Genomic DNA, 17,880 nt, shown 5'->3' with positions numbered 1-17,880 from the left:
CCACACCACACCATCCCTTTCGTCCTCAAAACTCTCCCCGCATTTCCACGCCGCCGCCGCCGCCTCAGGTGGAACGGCCCGAGGGACCCCTCACACCCCTCACACCCCCGGCCCGGCCCCGGCCCGCCGCAGGGCCCCCCCTCCCCCCAGCCCGCTCCGCCCCGAGGCCCGCTCACCTCCGCGGTGGGAGATGTGTTTACTGAGGAATCGCTGCTTCTTCCTCTGGTGCAGCAAGGTCGGGTATTTCAGTAACAGGAACGAGGTCAGCAGGTATCCTCCCAGGGTCGACAGAAGATAAAAGGCCGCGGAGGACGACATTCTCGGTCTCGGAGCCCGGGGTGAAGTCTCCTGTCTCTGAGTGGGAGGAGAGAGATCGCTGAACGCCGCTGCGGCGCAACGGCTGCGGCGGGCGACGGCGGCGGCGGCGGCGGCTGCTGCTCGAGGTCTGTTCGCCCCCCGCCGGTGTCGGGCGTGCAGCGCACTTGTTCGTGCCGGTTTACCACGCAGGCGCAGTCTGACTTTTGGGCCCCCGAGTAACAAAGGGGCTCCGAAGCGCAAGCGCACTCCGGTTTTCTGTCAAGGTGCTGCGTTGAGTCACCTGGTGGTGTGTGTGTGTGTGTGTGTTTCTGGAAAGGCTATTATTCAAAGGGAACGCCTCAGGAAAGCCTGCCGTAATTGGAAGAAGGAAAGAAGATTCCACAGCAGGTTTTTAGAGGCTTCTCTAGGAAATGCAAACAATTAACTGAGGTCTAGCATGCAATAGATATTCTTCTCATTTTTGTCTTGGCATCGAATCCCCAAAGGCTCCACTAGTCTCTTTTTCATCCCTACATCCAGCCATCGCACACATTCCAAACAACCAAGCCACATTGCAATTTTTTTTGGGGGGGGGGGCGTTGGTCGTGGGGCTTGAACTCTGGGCCTGGGTGCTGTCCCTCAGCTCTTCAGCTCAAGGCGAGCACTCTACCACTTGAGCCACAGCGCCACTTCCAGCTTTCTGGTGGTTTTATTGGAGATAACAGTCTCATGGACTTGCCTGCCCAGACTGGTTTTGAACCATGATGCTTAGATCTCAGCCTACTGAGTAGCTACAGGCGTGAGCCACCAGCACCAGGCTCACATTTCAATTTAAAGGAACTAATCTAGGATTTGTGGTAGAGTCCTTGCCTAGCATGGTTTGATCTTCAGTAGGGGGTGGTGGAGGGGGGGGACCCTGGATGCCAGCGGCTGATGCCTGCAATCCTAGCCACTCAAGAGGCTGAGACCTGGAGGATAATGGTTGAAAGTCATCCTTGGGAAGATCTGTTTCTTTTTTGTGGCTGTTGTTGTTGCCAGTCCTAAGGCTTGAACTCAGGGCCTGGGCGCTGTCCCTGAGCTTCTTTTGCTCAAGGCTACCACTTGAGCCATAGTGCCACTTCTGGCTTCTTCTGTTTATGTGGTACTGAGGACTCAAACCCAGGGCTTCATGCATGCTAGGCAAGCACTCTACCACTAAACCACATTCTCAGCCTGTGAAATTCTTTTTTTTTTTCAGGTAAGGGGTAGGTTTATTCAGTAGACCTGCTGGGACCAGGCAAGGTTGGCACTCCACGCGGCTGGGAAAGGCCTGGGAATGAGAGAGAGCTGGGAAAGAGAGGAAAGAGCTAGAAAAGAGCAGAGAGAGCAGAGAGAGCTAGAAAAGAGCAGCGAGAGGTAGCCGAGTAAGAACAGCAGCACTCACGTGGTATTCAGGTAAGGGGTAGGTTTATTCAGTAGACCTGTTGGGACCAGGCAAGGTTTCAGCCTATGAAATTCTTTATTTCCAGTTAGCCAACAAAATGCCAGACTGGAGGCATGGCTCAACTAGTAGAATGAGCAAAAAAGCCCGTTATGGCTCATACAAACACATGATCCTGAACCCAGGGAAGAGATGGATGGATGGATGGATAAAAGGTAGCTATAAAGCAGGATGAAAGTTTGGCATCCCTGCCTTCATTTTCTAACCGTCTTTTTTGCTCTGAGTGACTGTCCTGTGCTTCAAGGATAGGACTAATAATAACATCTTTATGACAAAAGGAATGAAACTACCCCCAAGAACAACAGCCTCAGGATAAATCATCACCTAATGAGGGTGACTACCTATAATGATGAGACTATACCTTGCCTGGCATGTAATAGGCACAAAAACAGAAATTTTAGTTGTAAAGTATCACTTCCTTCAAAGCTTGAATTGCTCCCCTCAAGTGATTATAGCAATAAAAATGGCTCCAGAATTCTTTGTAGAACCAGAACTCAAATAATGCTCAACCAGCTATGTTATCCAGGACTACTTGCTTGTACATACTTCCCTCCCCTTGCCCCAGTTCTTCCTCTATTTAAATGCAAAGTTCATGTCAGTACCCCAACGATGAGCTGAAATGCTTACTTTGTGTGCACTACACTTCACTAGTACTTGTCTCTATTTGCTGTACTGAGATGAATGACCAGACTTGGTATGTTGGAACTCCTAGAATTGAGTTTCTGGCCTAAGTCTCATTTACATATGTGCATGTTTAAGGAGTTCTCACTACATGGCTATAATCCCAGCACTTGGGAGGTAGAGGCAGGAAGATTCAGAGTTCAAGATCAGCTTGGAATACCTAGTCAGAATTTGTCTCAAAAAAAAAAAAAAAAAAAAAAAAGAAGAAGAAGAAGAAAAGAAATTGGCCAGGCAAGCTACTCAGGAGGTGAAGAGCCAAAGAATCTTGGTTTGAGGCCAGCAGAGGAAAAACATTTGTGACAACTATCTCAACCAACTTTAGTTACAGCAAGAAGCTTCAATTTGGAAGACTGAAGTCCAAGACAGCTAGGAAAAAAGAAAACCAAGACTCTTATCTCAAAACTAATCAGAACAAGGGTTGGGGATTTAGCTTAGTGAGTAAAAGAATGTTTGAACTCAGGATGAGGGCACTGTTCCTGAGCTTCCAAGGCTAGTGCTCTACCACTTGAGCCACAGCTCCACTTTCAGCTTTTTTGGTAGTTAATTGGAGATAAGATATCATGGGATTTCCTGCTCTGGTTGGCTTTGAACCATGATCCTCAGTTCTCAGTTTCCTGAGTAGATAAGATTATAGGCTTGAGCCACTGGCACCCAGCCAGAAGCAGTATCTTTAAATGAAAAACCTGCTTAGCAAAAACAATTCTAGCAAACAATGTTTTGACCCAACATGGTTATGAAACATTCAATAAGAAGCAGTGAAGATGAAACACGAGAAAAGAGAGCTATCAACTTTATATATTTTATGATCTTTTGTTCTACAACTAAGCCAGTCTTTATTAGGAAGCTGTAACCCCATTGGCAATAAATATCAACAATGTAATGAAATAGTGAAAGAATTATTATACAAATACTGAAACCTGTAACCAAAACACATTTGGGTTTGGGAAAAACACAGTATACATATACCACAACAACACAAAAACCTCCCACCAAAACCAAAAACCAGCTTCGGTTAAGGCTTGAACTGGTTGGAAAACTCTTATTGTGTCACAGCTTTAAGAACTCCACGGAGCACCTTATAACTCATTAACTGTACATTTTCCTTAGGAGGAAAACAAGGTCCTCTCTCAGTCACATATGCATAAGGAAATCTCAAGACCCAAAGGCCATCAGGAGGAAGAGTGATTTCTTGTTTTTCTGGATAAAATACTGGACATGGTGGTGGGCCTGGCTGAACCTGAAAAAAAAAAACAAAAAAAGAAAAGAACACAGGAAATACAATTGGTTTTACATTTCTCAACACCTGAAAGAACTGGAGGCATGGCTCCAGTGTTAGAACAAGTGAAAGTTTGAGACTCTCAGTAACAAACTAGACAATGCCTTAAGCACCACTAGGTTCAAAGGCAATATAAAATTAAACATGGGGCTGGGAAGGTGGCTCAGTGGTAGAGTGCTTGCCTTGCATGCATGAGGCCCTGGGTTCGATTCCTCAACACCACATAGGCAAAAAGAAAAAAGCCGGAAGTGGTGCTGTGGCTCAAGTGGTAGAGCGCTAGCCTTGAGCTGAAGAGCTGAGGGACAGCGCCCAGGCCCAGAGTTCAGGCCCCATGACTGGACCCCCCCCCCAAAAAAAATGATTAAACATGAAGTGGCTCTGTGGCTCAAGTGGTAGAGTGCCAGTTGTTCTTGAGAAAAAGTCAAGCGAGAATTCCAAGGCCTGAATTCAAGCCTCAACACTGGCACACACAAATAAATAAACAACAAAAAACCTTTATCAGAGCATCAATGGCTCACACCTGCAATTCTAGCTACTCAAGAGGCTGAGATCTGGGGACTGCAGTTCAAATTCTGCTGGGACAGGAAAGTCTATGTAGATGGTCTCACCACCTTTTGCCTAAATGGTCTTCAGCCATAATCCTCTGGTCTCCAAATTTCAAACAAGTGAGATTACAGACATGTATCAACATACCCAGCCAGACATTTTAACTTCAAGCTCTGCTTTTGAATAAAAGCACATAAACTGATCAAAACAAAACTACCAGCAGGGAATGTGGCTTTAGTAGTAGAGTGCTTGCCTAGCATGCATGAAGCCCAGAACCACATAAACAGAAAAAGCCAGAAGTGGCACTGTGGCTCAAGTGGTAGAGTGCTAGCCTTGAGCAAAAGAAGCTCAGGGGACAGTGCCCAGGCCCTGAGTTCAAGTTCCAGGACTGGCCAAAAAAAAAAAACAAGGCTGGGAAGGTGGCGCAGTGGTAGAGTGCTTGCCTTGCGTGCATGAGGCCCTGGGTTCGATTCTTCAACACCACCTAAGCAGAAAAAGCTGGAAGTGGCGCTGGGGCTCAACTGGTAGAGGGCTAACCTTGAGCTGAATTGCTGAGGGACAGTGCCCAGGCCCAGAGTTCAGGCCCACAACTGACAAAAAAACAAAAACAACAACAACAACAACAAAACAACAAAAACCCAAAAACTACCCATAATCTTTTTCTGTCTCTAAGAGACAGAAATCAATAGCCTGGGCTCCTGGACTGAAGTGACTCTACTCAGCCTCCCTAAGTAACTGGGACTATAGCTAAAATCCTCTGATTATTTTTGTGCCAGTACTAGTACTTGAATTCAGGGCCTAGGAGCTGTCCCTGAGTTGCTAGCACTCTACCACTTGAGCCACAGCATCACTTCCAGCTTTTTTTTTTTTTTTTTTACTTCCAGCTTTTTCTGAGTAGTTCATTGGAGATAAATGTCTCATGGATTTTCCTGCCCAGGGTGGCTTTGAACCATGATCCTCAGAACTCAGCTTCCTGAGTAGCTAGGCTTATAGGCATGAATGATTGATGCACAGCTACTTCATCTTTTTAAGAAACAATATTAGGCATATATATTTTTTTTTTGGGGGGGGGGAGGGTAGTCAGTCCTGGGGCCTGAACTCTGGGCCTCAGCTCAAGGCTAGCACTCTATCACTTGAGCCACAGCGCCACTTCTGGCTTTTTCTGCTTATGTGGTGCTGAGGAATCAAACCCAGGGCCTCATGCATGCAGGGCAAGCACTTTACCACTGAGCCACCTTCCCAACCCCCTTAAAAGATATTTTAAACCCAAGAACTACTTACTAAAGAACTATTTAACTTGTACTTTAGGGAAAAAAACTAATAAAATAATTAACTTGTATTTTTAAAAATAATCAAAACAAGCATCAGCAATTTTTGTTTGGAGCAAAAGCTGTATTTCTTACCTGAGGCATGAGTACTATCTGCAAAGGAGCATCTGGAACCACAACAAAAAGTCTCATAAGTTGAGCATAATGTGGCTTGAGCCCTCTGCCCTGAGATGATGACAGAATATATAAGGGCATATCACTATTTAGAGCTTTTAAAGCTGATTCCTTTGGTCCACTGCCCATCACTTTCATTATTTTTTCAGGCCCCGAGCACATGAATCTCCGACCTCGAGAATCTTCATATTCAAAGCCCACAAAAGCTCGAGCTATGTCATCTCGTCGCCTTCCTCTTCCCATTACGATGGCACTTCTTTTTCCAGGAATAGCTTTATTTGGAGCAGGCCATGAATTTGTGTCTAAGTCTCCTTCATCTTCAGCTCTAGTCCTAATGACAATGTCCCAAGGCATTAGATAGTTGGTTCCTGGAATGAAGCCCTGTTGGTCCAAACCTGTATGAAAGTTGTAAGACTTAGCAGGACCTAGTTTAACCAAAGACCAGCTTGAGAATTTGGGTAGGAGACCTTTTGGGCAATTTGAATGTAGCATTCCTGGAAGATATTCAACTGTGGATGCCTGTCGATCAACCAAGTTTGGTCTCTTCTCAGGTTTTACTTCCCCTTGACCATGAACTTCTGGGTTGTCTCCTCCTGCTTGTGGATCAGCTGGATAAGTACCTAAGCTATCTGTGGACTGGCCCAAACTTAAAGCTAAACTCAGGCTTGTACTCTCTCCTTGAGTTTGAGGTTCTTTTTCTTTAAGCTTATCAGCATCTGAATCTGGAGGGGCAGGAGAGGACTCATTTTTAGCAGGAGCAGGATCTGGAGTACTTGGTTCAAATACTGGAAAATTGATATGATCCAACTTCCCACAACATTTTTCTTCCAGAAGCTATAAAGGGGAGAAAAAAACATATAAAATTTTCATTTAAAATAAACTTCTTAGCTCTGTGCTGGTGGATCAGGCCTGTAATCCTAGCTGAAATTTGAGGATTGCAGTTTCAAGCCAGACCAGGCAGGAAAGTCTGTGAGACTCTCCAATTAAACACCAGAAAAATAGAAGCGGCGCTATGGCTCAAAGTGGTAGAGCACTAGCCTTGAGCAGAGAAGCCCAGGCCCTGAGTTCAAGTGTCACAACTGACCAAAAACAAAACCAAAAAAACCACACTTGGGAGAGGAGGAAAGGGAGATTTAAAAAAAGAACAATATAGATGATGTTGATCAAAGTACATTACCTGCATGTTTGTAAATATTACAATGACTCCTTTTTACAATTTATGCTAGTATTTTTCTTCTCTTTTTTTTTGGGAGGGGGGTGTCCAGTTGTGGGGCCTGAACTCTGGGCCTGGGCACTGTCTCTCAGCTCTTCAGCTCAAGGCTAGCGCTCTACCATTTGAACCACAGCGCCACTTCTGGCTTTTTTCTTTTTGCTTATGTGGTGCTGAGGAATCAAACCCAGGGCCTCATACATGCAAGGCAAGCGCTCTACCATTGAGCCACCTTCCCAACCTTATGCTAGTATTTTTCTTTCTTTTTTTTTGGGGGTCCAGTCGTGGGGCCTGAACTCTGGGCCTGGGCACTGTCCCTCAGCTCTTCAGCTCAAGGCTAGCGTTCTACCACTTGAGCCACAGTGCCACTTCCGGCATTTTCCTTTTTGCTTATGTGGTACTGAGGAATGGAACCCAGGGCCTCATGCATGCAAGGCAAGCACTCTACCACTGAGCCACCTTCCTAGCCTCTATGCTAGTATTTTTCTAAGCAACACATTGTTATGTGTGGAAAAGTAGCAATGAAATTCTTCGCACATAATTAATGTAAACCACTAAAAACCAACAATACACTAAAAAATAAATAATATATTCTTGAGTCCAGTATAGGTCAGCACCTGGGAGGCTGAGGCAGGAGGACAGAGTTCAAGACCAGCATGGTCTTCAAGACCTTTTTCCTAAATGAATAAAATAAAATAGCACATCCTTTATTCTAAGAAGATCAGCAATGAATATGTGAGCAAATAAGAACTTGCACATGCAGTTCAACTTGCACATGCAGTTCAACTTGCATTGCAGTTGAATTAACTTTCCTAGGTATTTGCTTCTGCTGTTTCTGGTGTGACAAGGTTTCCCTATGCAGCCAAGGCTGGCCTCAATTTGCTTGTAGTCAACATTGGCTTTGAATTCACCATCCTCCTGTCTCAGCCTCCTGAGTATGAGATATAGGCTTGCACTATCACATGAGGCTCTGAAAGAATCTGTAGTTTTACTCAGATGATATTCATTAAAAAAAAAAAATAAGGCCGGGCGCCGGTGGCTCACACTTGTAATTCTAGCTACTCAGGAGGCTGAGATCTTGAGTATCATGGTTCAAAGTCAGCCCGGGCAGGAAAGGCCATGAGACTCTTATCTCCAATAAACCACTCAGAAAACTGGAAGTGGAGCTGTGGTTCAAGTGGTAGAGTGCTTGCCTTGAGCTGAAGAGCACAAGGACAGCACCAAGGCCCACAGTTCAAGCCCATGACCCACAAAAAAAAAAAAAGAGGGCTGGGAAGTGCATGAGGCCCTGGGTTCTATTCCTCAGCACCACATAAGCAGAAAAAGCCGGAAGTGGTGCTGTGGCTCAAGTAGTAGAGCACTAGCCTAGAGTACAAAGAGATTCAGAGACAAAACCCACACCCTAAGTTCAAGCCCCACAACCAACAACAACAACAAAAAAAGAGTTCATTGGCTGGGAATGTGACTTATTGGTAGAGTGCTTGCCTAGCATACACTGGGTTCAATTCCTCAGTGCCACATAAACAGAAAAGAGCCAGAAGTGGCACTGTGGCTCAAGTGGTAGAGTGCTAGCTTTGAGCAAAAGCAGTTCAGGGACAGTGTGCAGGTCCTGAGTTCAAGCCCCAGGTCTGGCAAAAATAGATGAATAAATAAATAGGATGGGTGCTGGTGGCTCATGCCTGTAATCCTAGCTACTCTAAGAAGCTGAGATCTGAGGATCACAATTCAAAACCAGCCTGGGAAAAGTCCATAACCACTAGAAAACTTGAAGTGGTGCTCAAAATGGTAGAATGTTGACCTTATGTAAAAGAGCTCAAGGACAGTGCTCAAACCCCAGTTTAAGCCTCATGCTGAAAGAAAAAAAAAAAAAAAGAGGAGGAAGAAAAAAACAGTCAGAGTCTACCTGATAGAAGTCATAGTTAGCTGCCTTAATATCAAAGGGATCATCTCGAGGTGCTTGTTTCCTTCCACAGTTACAGGCACCAGTGGATCGAGCTCGGCTATTGTGATACAGCACAGGGGGATTTCTATCAGCCTCAGGTTTTTCTCCTGGAAAAAAAAAAATCACTATTAATTTCACAAACACAATGTAGAGTCACCTTATATTCTAAAAATAGCAAACCTTAAAATTCTCTGAATAGTTCTTTGGAAACACACACACACACACACACACACACACACACACACACACACACACACACACACACACACACACACACACACACACACACACACACACACACACACACACACACACACACACACACACACACACACACACACACACACACACACACACACACACACACACACACACACACACACACACCTGACTAAATACATCGAGGAAGCAAGTAAAAGCACATAAAGTGATTTATATTTTTTAGTCTAAAACTTTTTTTTTCTTTTTGCCATCCTGGGCCTGAAACTTAGAACCTGGGCACTGTTTCTCTGAGCTTCTTTTGCTCAAGCCTAGCACTCTACCACTTGAGCCACAGCACCACTTCCAGCTTTTTCTGCTTTATGAGGAATCAAACCCAGGGCTTCATGCATGCATGCTAGGCAAGCACTCTACCACTAAGCCACATTCCCAGCTCTCTAAAACTTTTTAGTTTCAAGTTTTTGGTACTGGGGATGGATTTTAGGGCATAATATGTTATGCAAGCACTCTACCACTGAATTCCATCTCTAGTCCTAATCTAACATTTTGAATTCCTAAGTGGATTTTTCCCCTCCTGTTGCCACCATCATGGTGACCATACACTTAGTTATATTTAATTCAACAAGTACTCTAAAGTAAAAATGTTAATGCAAAATATCTGAAACTTTGTAAGACTTATCACTTACCAATTCATTAGAGTTCCTTCTTTAAATACAAGAATATGAGAAATAAGTTATAACTAAAATTTCCTTTTTTTTTTTTTTTTTTTGTCGGTGGTGGGGGCTGAACGCTGGATCTCGGCACTGTCCCTTAGCTCTTTAGCTCAAGGCTAGAGCCCTACCACTTCAGCCACAGCACCACTTCTGGCTTTTTCTTTGCTTATGTGATGCTGAGGAATTGGACCCAGGGCCTCATGCATGCAAGGCAAGTACTCTACCACTGACCCAACTTCCCAGACCCTAAAATTTCCTTTTTACATCAGCAGATAAAACATACTGCTATGGTACCTAAATTTCTACTGGGCTCTTTCTGTTTTTCTTTTTGTAGGTTGTGAGGCTTGAACTCTGGGCCTGGGTGCTGTCCCTGAGCATTTTAGTTCAAGGTGAGCACTCTACCACTTGAGCCGCAGTGCCACTTCCGGTTTTCTGGTGGTTAATTGAAGCTAAGAGTCTACTGGAGTCTTTTTTTTTAAACATCAAAACACTGTGAGCAACAACAAAAACACAACTCAAAAATTTGGATTCAGTAGAGTGGCTCACGCCTGTATTCCTAACTACTCAGGAGGCTGAGATCTGAGGATAATGGTTCAAAGCCAGCCAGGGCAGGAAAGTCCCTGAGAGTCTTATCTTCAATTGACCACCAAAAATGGGGACATGGGGTTGTGGCTCTAGTGTTAGAGTACTTGCCTTGAGCTGAAGAGCTCAGGGACAGTACCCAAGCCCAGAGTTTAAGCCCCATGACCGACACAAAACAAAACAAAACAAAATTGCATTCAGAAAGATTTTGCAAAAAAGAAAGCTGGGGGGAACACACACACACACACACACACACCCTCACACACACACACACACCCTCACACACACACACACACACAACCCCCCCCCTCACACACACACACACACACACACACACACACCCTCTTACCTGACTTAGGTAATGAGTGAAATTTATGTACACAGTGTTGATCAGTCAAACTTCTTTCTTCACAGAGCTGGTGGCCATTGCTCCAAAACTTGTAGCAGTCCTCGTGTAACTGCATGGCATATTTATGAAAGGCTGGACCTCTAGCATGTTGACTGTACACTCGAAGAGCCTGGGCAAGCTGATTCTTATGGACTGTCATTGTGTAATTATGAGGCAAATTTGACTGGTAGGCACTATGAGCCATGGGTAAAGCTTTCTGACACCGGTTTTCTGAGAATTTTGTGTCGATATCCAAAAACCCTTCCAAGACTTTAATACTGCTTAAAATCTTAGAAGTTATCTCCCCAGTGGGTGACCCCAAGTCCTCTTCTTTCCCATCAATAGCCACTTCGTACAACTTTGCAGCTGCTGAGATCCACTTCTGGTAAGTGGGAAGTTCAAAATGGGATGGCTGAGGGTTTCTGCCTACACTGTCATCAAAACCTTTCTTGCTTAGGACCAGCTCCACATGCTGCCATAGGAATTCCCGAAGAGTAAAATCCACTAGCTGGCCGGAAGAACTGGAGCTGGTGCTATCAATGTGGAAGGAAAGTTGTTGTCTGCTATGCTGCCTCATCACCTGGTATCGCCTAGGCCCAGAAAGGGGTGTAGGCACCAGCAAGGAATCAGGGTCCTTTACTGTACAATGACTCCTAAGTTGGTCCAGCAACATGCCTACTGGGTCCTCCTCCTGGCTTCCAGGGACTATGTACACAAATGCTTGGTTGGCAGGTACAGTAAAGAGGCAGTTGATACTCTGATTAGTCAAGACTCGACTCTTGCGGAAGATTCTATAAATCTGGTCCTCCAGTGCATGCTGCAGTCTTCTCTTGGGTGAATGCTTCTTGGGTTTGTCTGGATGAGCTGTATCTTGACTCCGCGGGGGTTCCACCTTGAGGGCTCCATTCAATTGAAAGAGGAAAAGTAGTCTAGGTGGGCAAGGCCGGCAGTTTAGCTTCCAGTCTTTTCCGACTGGGCAATCCTTAATGGCTGTTTTGAGGAGGGGCAGTACTTTTTGTCTCAGCCCATCCAAGGCTCTGAAAACTCGATCATAAGTGATGTCAAAGGAACAAGTAGGATGGACCAACAGCAAGATATGACAGACGGAGAAAAGGTAAAGGAGACTGAGGCACTGTAACTTCTCCTGATGCTTCCAGAACTCGTGAGCTTCGGCATGAGGCAAAGACAGGCCTCCTCCAGCTTCACCGCTCTGAAGGGCCCTACATGCCCGCAGAAGTTGTGAATTGTCGCAGATGGAAGTAAGAAGAAGATAGAGAACTTTGCTTTCCTGATTGTAATAGGCCTGCAAAAGGCTGAAGTCCTGGGAACCCGGCTCAGTCCGATTACCTTCCGTAGCAGCTGAAGTTCCCCGAACCGGATCCCCGGACGCAGCACCTGGATCCCCAGCTCCACCGGCCTCCTCGACGGCGCCAGCTTCCGGCTTGATTCCGGGCGCTGGATCCCCTGGATCCTGGTGACGAAAGAGAGGGAAAACCTGCCGGTCGCACACGGTGTTCACAAGAGAAAACTTCTCGGAATTGAGGCGCAGAGCCGTCTTGCCGAAGATTCCCACCACGCAGATCTCATCCTCTCGCCACGGAGGCTCCGATGTGCCAGCTACGGTGCCTCCGCCTTCTGTGGGAGACCCTCCCGGGCTTTCCGAGCCCATCCAGGCCGAGGCTCCCATGAGCAGCTCACGCAAGCTGACAGGACCCGCCATCGTGAAGCGCTTGCTCGAAAGCACTTCCGGTCCGCCCGCTAAATCCAACCGGCTGCGGTCCAGTCGTAAAAATCCTCCTCCGTTTCTTCAGTTCCCATTTTTCCCTTACTTGGGTTCCGTCTCCCGCCCCACCCTTTCCCAGTTTAATGCCCTCTTCCCTAAGCCTTAAATTTCTTCCACTTGAGAATGTAGGAATTGTCTGAAGACAACTGGTAGAGGTTTGTATTGTAAAGAATCCTAAATCACTGCCAAAGTACCACCTTGAGTGAACCTTGTAGCAGTAGAAAATGAGTGAAGAAGCTTTTGCTTGTAGTCCCAGCTACTTGTCTGGAGGAGTTCCAGGCCAGTCTGGCAATATAATGACATCCCATCTCAGGAAGGAAAGAAGAGAAGAAGGGAGGGAGGGAGGGAGGAAGCAGGAAGAAAAGACGGATTTTTATTTATTTATTTGCCAGTTGGGGCTTGAACTCTGGGCCTGGGCACTGTCTCTGAGCTGCTTTTGCTCAAGGCTAGCACTCTACCTCTTGAGTGACAGCGCCACTTCCAGACCTTTCTGTGTATGTGGTACTGAGGAATCGAACGCTGGGTTTCATGAATGCTAGGCAAGCACTCTACCACTAAGCCACATTCCCAGCCAGAAGGAAAATTTTAAGCTGTGTAACCTTGCTACACAAGATGTAGATTGAAGATGAGTAAAAGGCAGCTTGTGAAAAATGCAGAATTTGGTACTAGAGAGCAGGAGGCAAGGACAATGCCTGCAGCATGAGGCCCTAAGTTCAAACCTCAGTACCACCAATCAGAAAGGAAAGACAAAAATGCATAATTCTAAGTTCAACTCAGACCTTCTGAATCAAATTATGCATAACAGGTTAATTCTGATTGTGCACAATTTAAAGTGTAAGAAACATCACTCTAAAAACACTGCAAAGCAAGATGAACTTCTTTCTCCTGTTCAATTCATAAATATAATTAGTACACAGCAGAAGTGGGGGAAAGTCAGTGATTTGGGGGGAGATCCATCGTGGGGGGCTGAACTTGGCCTGGGGGCTGAACTCGGCCTGGGCGCTGTCCCTCAGCTCTTCAGTTCAAGGCTAGTGCCCTACCACCTGAGCCACAGCGCCACTTCCAGCTTTTTTTCTGCTTATGTGGTGCTGAGGAATCGAACCCAGGGCTCACTCATGCGAGGCAAGCACTCTACCACTGAGCCAACTTCTCAGCCCCAAGTCAGTGATTTTGAAGGTCTCAGAAGTACAGGTTAAAAATAATTCCTCCATGGGGCTGGAAAGGTGGCTCAGTGGTAGAGTGCTTGCCTCACAAGCATGAGGCCCTGGGTTTGATTCCTCAGTACCACATAAGCAGAAAAAGCTGGAAGTGGTAGTGTGGCTCAAGTGGTACAGTGCTAGCCTGTAGCTTAGGGACAGCTCCCAGGCCCAGAGTTCAGGCCCCACGACCAACCAAAAAATAATAATAACTTTTCCAGCTAAGATTTTTTTTTCATTAGTGGAGATTGAACCCAGAGCCTCCACTATACTAGTTGAGCTAATCCTCTTGCCCTTGCTGCCTTGTGTAGGGTTTTGGGGAATGCACCAACACAAGTCACTTTTAAGCTAATAATGTGTGTATATATGTGTGTGTGTGTGTGTGTATGAAGCCCCAGTATTGGGACTTGAACTCAATGCACTGTGCTCTTGCAGCGGTTTTTGTTGTTGTTGTTGGTGGTGGTGGTGTGTGTGTGTGTGTGTGTTTGTGTGTGTGTGTGATTTGTGGGGCTTGAATTCAGGGCCTCGGCACTGTTTCTGAGCTTTTTGCTCAAGGCTAGCACAATAGCACTTTGAGCCACATCCGAGTATCTGGTGGCTATTTGGAGATGAGTCTCACAGACTTTCCTGCCTGGGCTGGTTTTGAACCACAAGAGCCATATCTTAGCCTCCTGAGTAGCTAGGATTACAGGCATGAGTCACCAGCTCTGAACTTCTGCATAGGTTTTATTGCTCAGGAATATATAATTTGAGCTTTATAACTTGAATCACAAATCACCTCTACTTTGGGCTTTTTGCTGGTTCATCGAAGATAAAGTCTCTCCCAGATTTGACTGCCTGGACTTGATTAGAATTGTGATCCTTAGATCTTAGCCTCCTTACAGGCATGAACCATAATCATTCTGGGACCATGCTGGGAAATGGGCATCCTGCTGGTAGTAAACTTCTATTTTTCTTGAACGTTTTGTTTGGAATTGTTTTATTCATGTGTATTAAATTGTACAGGTAAAAGAGGTTTATCATGTTTCCATTCATGTATATAATAATGTACTTTGATCATATCCACCCCCCCATATACATATATATTGCTCATATATATTGCTGGTCCTAGTGCTTGAACTCAAGAATTGGATGCTGACACTGAGCCTCTTTGTGCTCAGTGGTAGACTCTACCACGTGAACCACAGCGCTTTTTCTGAGTAGTTTATTGGGTGTAAGAGTCTCATAGACTTTTCTGCCTGGGTTGTCCTCAGATCTCAGCCTCCTGAGTAGCTAGGATTACAGACATGACTCACCAGCATCTGGGTATTATTATTCTCTTATTCTCATTCTTGTCCCTTCCTCCTTTAAACTACTGCTTCTGCCTTTATGTTAGTCCCTTTACAAAAAACAAGTGTTACGCTGGGAAGGTGGCTCAGTGGTAGAGAGCTTGCCTTGCATGACTGAGGCCCTGGGTTCAATTCCTCAACACCACATAAGCAAAAAGAAAAAATCCAGAAGTGGCGCTGTGGCTCAAGTAGTAGAGCACTAGCCTTGAGCTGAAGAGCTGAGGGACAGCACCCAGGCCCAGAGTTCAGGCCCCACGACCGGACCCCCCCCCAAAAAAACAACAAAAAAAACAAAAAAAATAAGTGTCTTTGTGACACTAAACATAATGTTGGGGCTGGGAAGGTGGCTCAGTGGTAGAGCGCTTGCCTTGCATGCTCGAGGCCCTGGGTTCGATTCCTCAGCCCCACATAAGCAAAAAGAAAAAAGCCCGAAGTGGCGCTGTGGCTCAAGTGGTAGAGCGCTAGCCTTGAGCTGAAGAGCTGAGGGATAGCGCCCAGGCCCAGAGTTCAGGCCCCACGACCGGACCCCCCCCCCCAAAAAAAAAAAACATAATGTCTCTAGTTCCATTTATTATTCCAGCAAACACAATTTCATTCATTTTTAATTGTTGTAAAGGTGATGTACAGAGGGGTGATAGTAATTTCATTCTTCTTCCCTGTTATATTTTTTTGGGGGCTCAAGGCTAGCCCTCTACCACTTGAGCCACAGCGCCACTTCCGGCTTTTTTCTTTTTGCTTACGTGGTGCTGAGGAATCGAACCCAGGGCCTCATGCATGCAAGGCAAGCGCTCTACCACTGAGCCACCTTCCCAGCCCTAATTTCATTCTTCTTAATGACTGATTTAAACTCCAGTGTGTGTGTGTGTGGTGTGTGTGTGAGAGAGAGACAGATAGAGAGAGAAAGAGAGAGAGACATTTTGTCTCCCTTCTCTTCTTTACCTTCTTTCTTTGTATGGGATATAGCATTGGGGCTTGATTTCCTAAATCTGACATTTTTGCTCATGGTTGGCACCCTACCTTCTGAGCCATACTTTCAATGCTGGCTAATTGCTGGCTAATTGGAGATGAGGTTCATGAATTTGCCTGGCTGGGCTGGTTTGAACTGCACTCTTCAGAACTCAGCTGTCTTGAGTAGTTAGGATTACAGGCATGAGCCACTGGCACCTGAAACCTGGCTCACTTTTTTTTTTTTTGTCGGCCTGCTGTCTCTGAGGCTTTGTGCTCAAGGCTAGTGCTCTACCACTTGAGCCACAGCACCACTTTCCTTGTTTGAGTAATTTATTGGAGATAAGAGTCTCATGGGGACTTTTTGCCTGGGCTCATTTCAAACAGAGATCGTCAGAACCCAGCCTCCTGAGTATCTAGGATTACAGGTCTGAGCCACTGGCAGCTGGTTCCACATTTTTTCTTTACCAACTCATGCACACTTGATCACAAGACATTGAGCTCTTGCTCTGCTAAGGACAACCACTCTATCAATTGAGCCAGACCTTTAGTCTAACATTTTGCTAGTTAATTAAAGATGAAGTGTCACTGACTTTTCTGCCTGGGGTGGCTTCAAACCTTGATCCTCCTCTAAGTGCCAACCTGTTCAGCAGTTAGGATTATAAGTGTGAGCTATTAGCACCTGGCTATCTATTGATACTGGTCATTTGTAGCAGTAGATTTTTTTTTTTTTTTGTCGGTCATGTGGCTTGAACTTTGGGCCTGGGCACTGTCCCTCAGCTCTTTAGCTCATGGTAAGCACTCTACCACTTGAGCCATAGTGCCACTTCCGCTTTTATGAGTGTTTTATTGGAGATAAGAGTCTCACTGACTTTCCTACCTAGGCTGGTTTAGAACCATGATCCTCAGATCTCAGCCTCCTGAGTAGCCAGGATTATAGGTGCGAGCCACCAGTGCCCGGCTTGTTTTGTGTGTGTGTGTGTGTGTGTGTGGTCATGGGGCCTGAACTCTGGGCCTGAGCACTGTCCCTCAGCTCTTCTGCTCAAGGCTAGTGCCCTACTACTTGAGCCAAAGTGCCACTTCCAGCTTTTTCTGCTTATGTGGTGCTGAGGAATCAAACCCAGGGCCTCATGCATGCAAGGCAAGCACTCTACCACTAAGCCACCTTCCCAGCCCCTGTGTGTGTGTATTTTTTTTAAAGGCCAGTTTCAGTGTAGTACTGAGGCAGGAGGATTTTGATTTAAGTTCCAGCCTGGATAACATTTTGAGACTTCACCTCAGAAATAAAATAAGGGAGCTGGGAATGTGGCTTAGTGGTAGAGTGCTTGCCTACCATGCATGAAGCCCTGAGCCCGATTTCTCAGTACCTCAAAAACAGAAAAAGCTGCAAGTAGTGCTGTGGCTCAAGTGATAGAGTGCTAGTCTTGAACAAAAGAAGCTCAGGGACAGTGCCTGTGGAGAAGCACAAATAGGATTACAGGTCAAACTAGCACTGTAATAAAGCAAGATCCTGCCTCAATAATAACCAAAATAAAAAAAAAAGGCTGGAGACATGGCTTAAGTGGCAGAGTTCCTGCTTAACAAGTGCAAGATCCTGAATTCAATTCTCAGTTCAAACAAAAAAATAGGTTTATAACCTAGTAACTTATAACCTAGTAATTCTACAACCCCCCTTTTCCTCTTCCTCTTCTCTATCTCTTTATCCATCTGTCCATCTCTTGTGTCTCGCTCCTCTCCATTAGTGGAATAACTCATATATATGTATGTTTAAGAATATTAATAATGGCATACATAATTCCTAATAGCCAAAAGCCATAAGCTAGTCTAACAATAAGTGAATTAACTTTTCACA

General features: G+C 45.5%; 2 protein-coding genes across 5 annotated transcripts in view; both read right to left on the bottom strand.

The window, feature by feature from the left end:
- Positions 1-473, bottom strand: part of Gdpd1 (glycerophosphodiester phosphodiesterase domain containing 1) — a 33,988-nt gene extending 33,515 nt beyond the window's left edge. For 2 of the 4 annotated variants that reach the window (XR_011373039.1, XM_070027032.1), the window contains exon 1: positions 177-467. Coding sequence is in view for 2 of the 4 variants with exons in the window: in XM_070027032.1 (XP_069883133.1) it covers positions 177-318 (142 nt within the window). In the remaining 2 variants the exon portion in view is untranslated. Of the gene's footprint in view, positions 1-176 lie in introns of all 4 variants that reach the window. The other 2 variants (XR_011373040.1, XM_070027033.1) reach the window with 2 other exon arrangements.
- A 2,782-nt stretch (positions 474-3,255) lies between these two features.
- Positions 3,256-12,502, bottom strand: Smg8 (SMG8 nonsense mediated mRNA decay factor). Its single transcript, XM_070027030.1, has 4 exons — positions 10,738-12,502; positions 8,836-8,981; positions 5,684-6,556; positions 3,256-3,695 (listed from the first exon to the last, which is right to left on the bottom strand). The coding sequence occupies exons 1-4, from the start codon at positions 12,494-12,496 to the stop codon at positions 3,498-3,500; spliced, it is 2,976 nt and encodes a 991-aa protein (XP_069883131.1). The 5' UTR covers positions 12,497-12,502; the 3' UTR covers positions 3,256-3,497.
- Positions 12,503-17,880: the final 5,378 nt, after the last annotated feature.

Source organism: Dipodomys merriami, unplaced genomic scaffold, assembly GCF_024711535.1.
Source record: "Dipodomys merriami isolate MVZ:Mamm:240054 unplaced genomic scaffold, mDipMer1.0.p SCAF_19, whole genome shotgun sequence".
NCBI classification, from domain to species: domain Eukaryota; kingdom Metazoa; phylum Chordata; class Mammalia; order Rodentia; family Heteromyidae; genus Dipodomys; species Dipodomys merriami.
The sequence above is the reverse complement of the archived record's forward strand: the minus strand, read 5'-3'. Positions and strand labels throughout refer to the sequence as shown.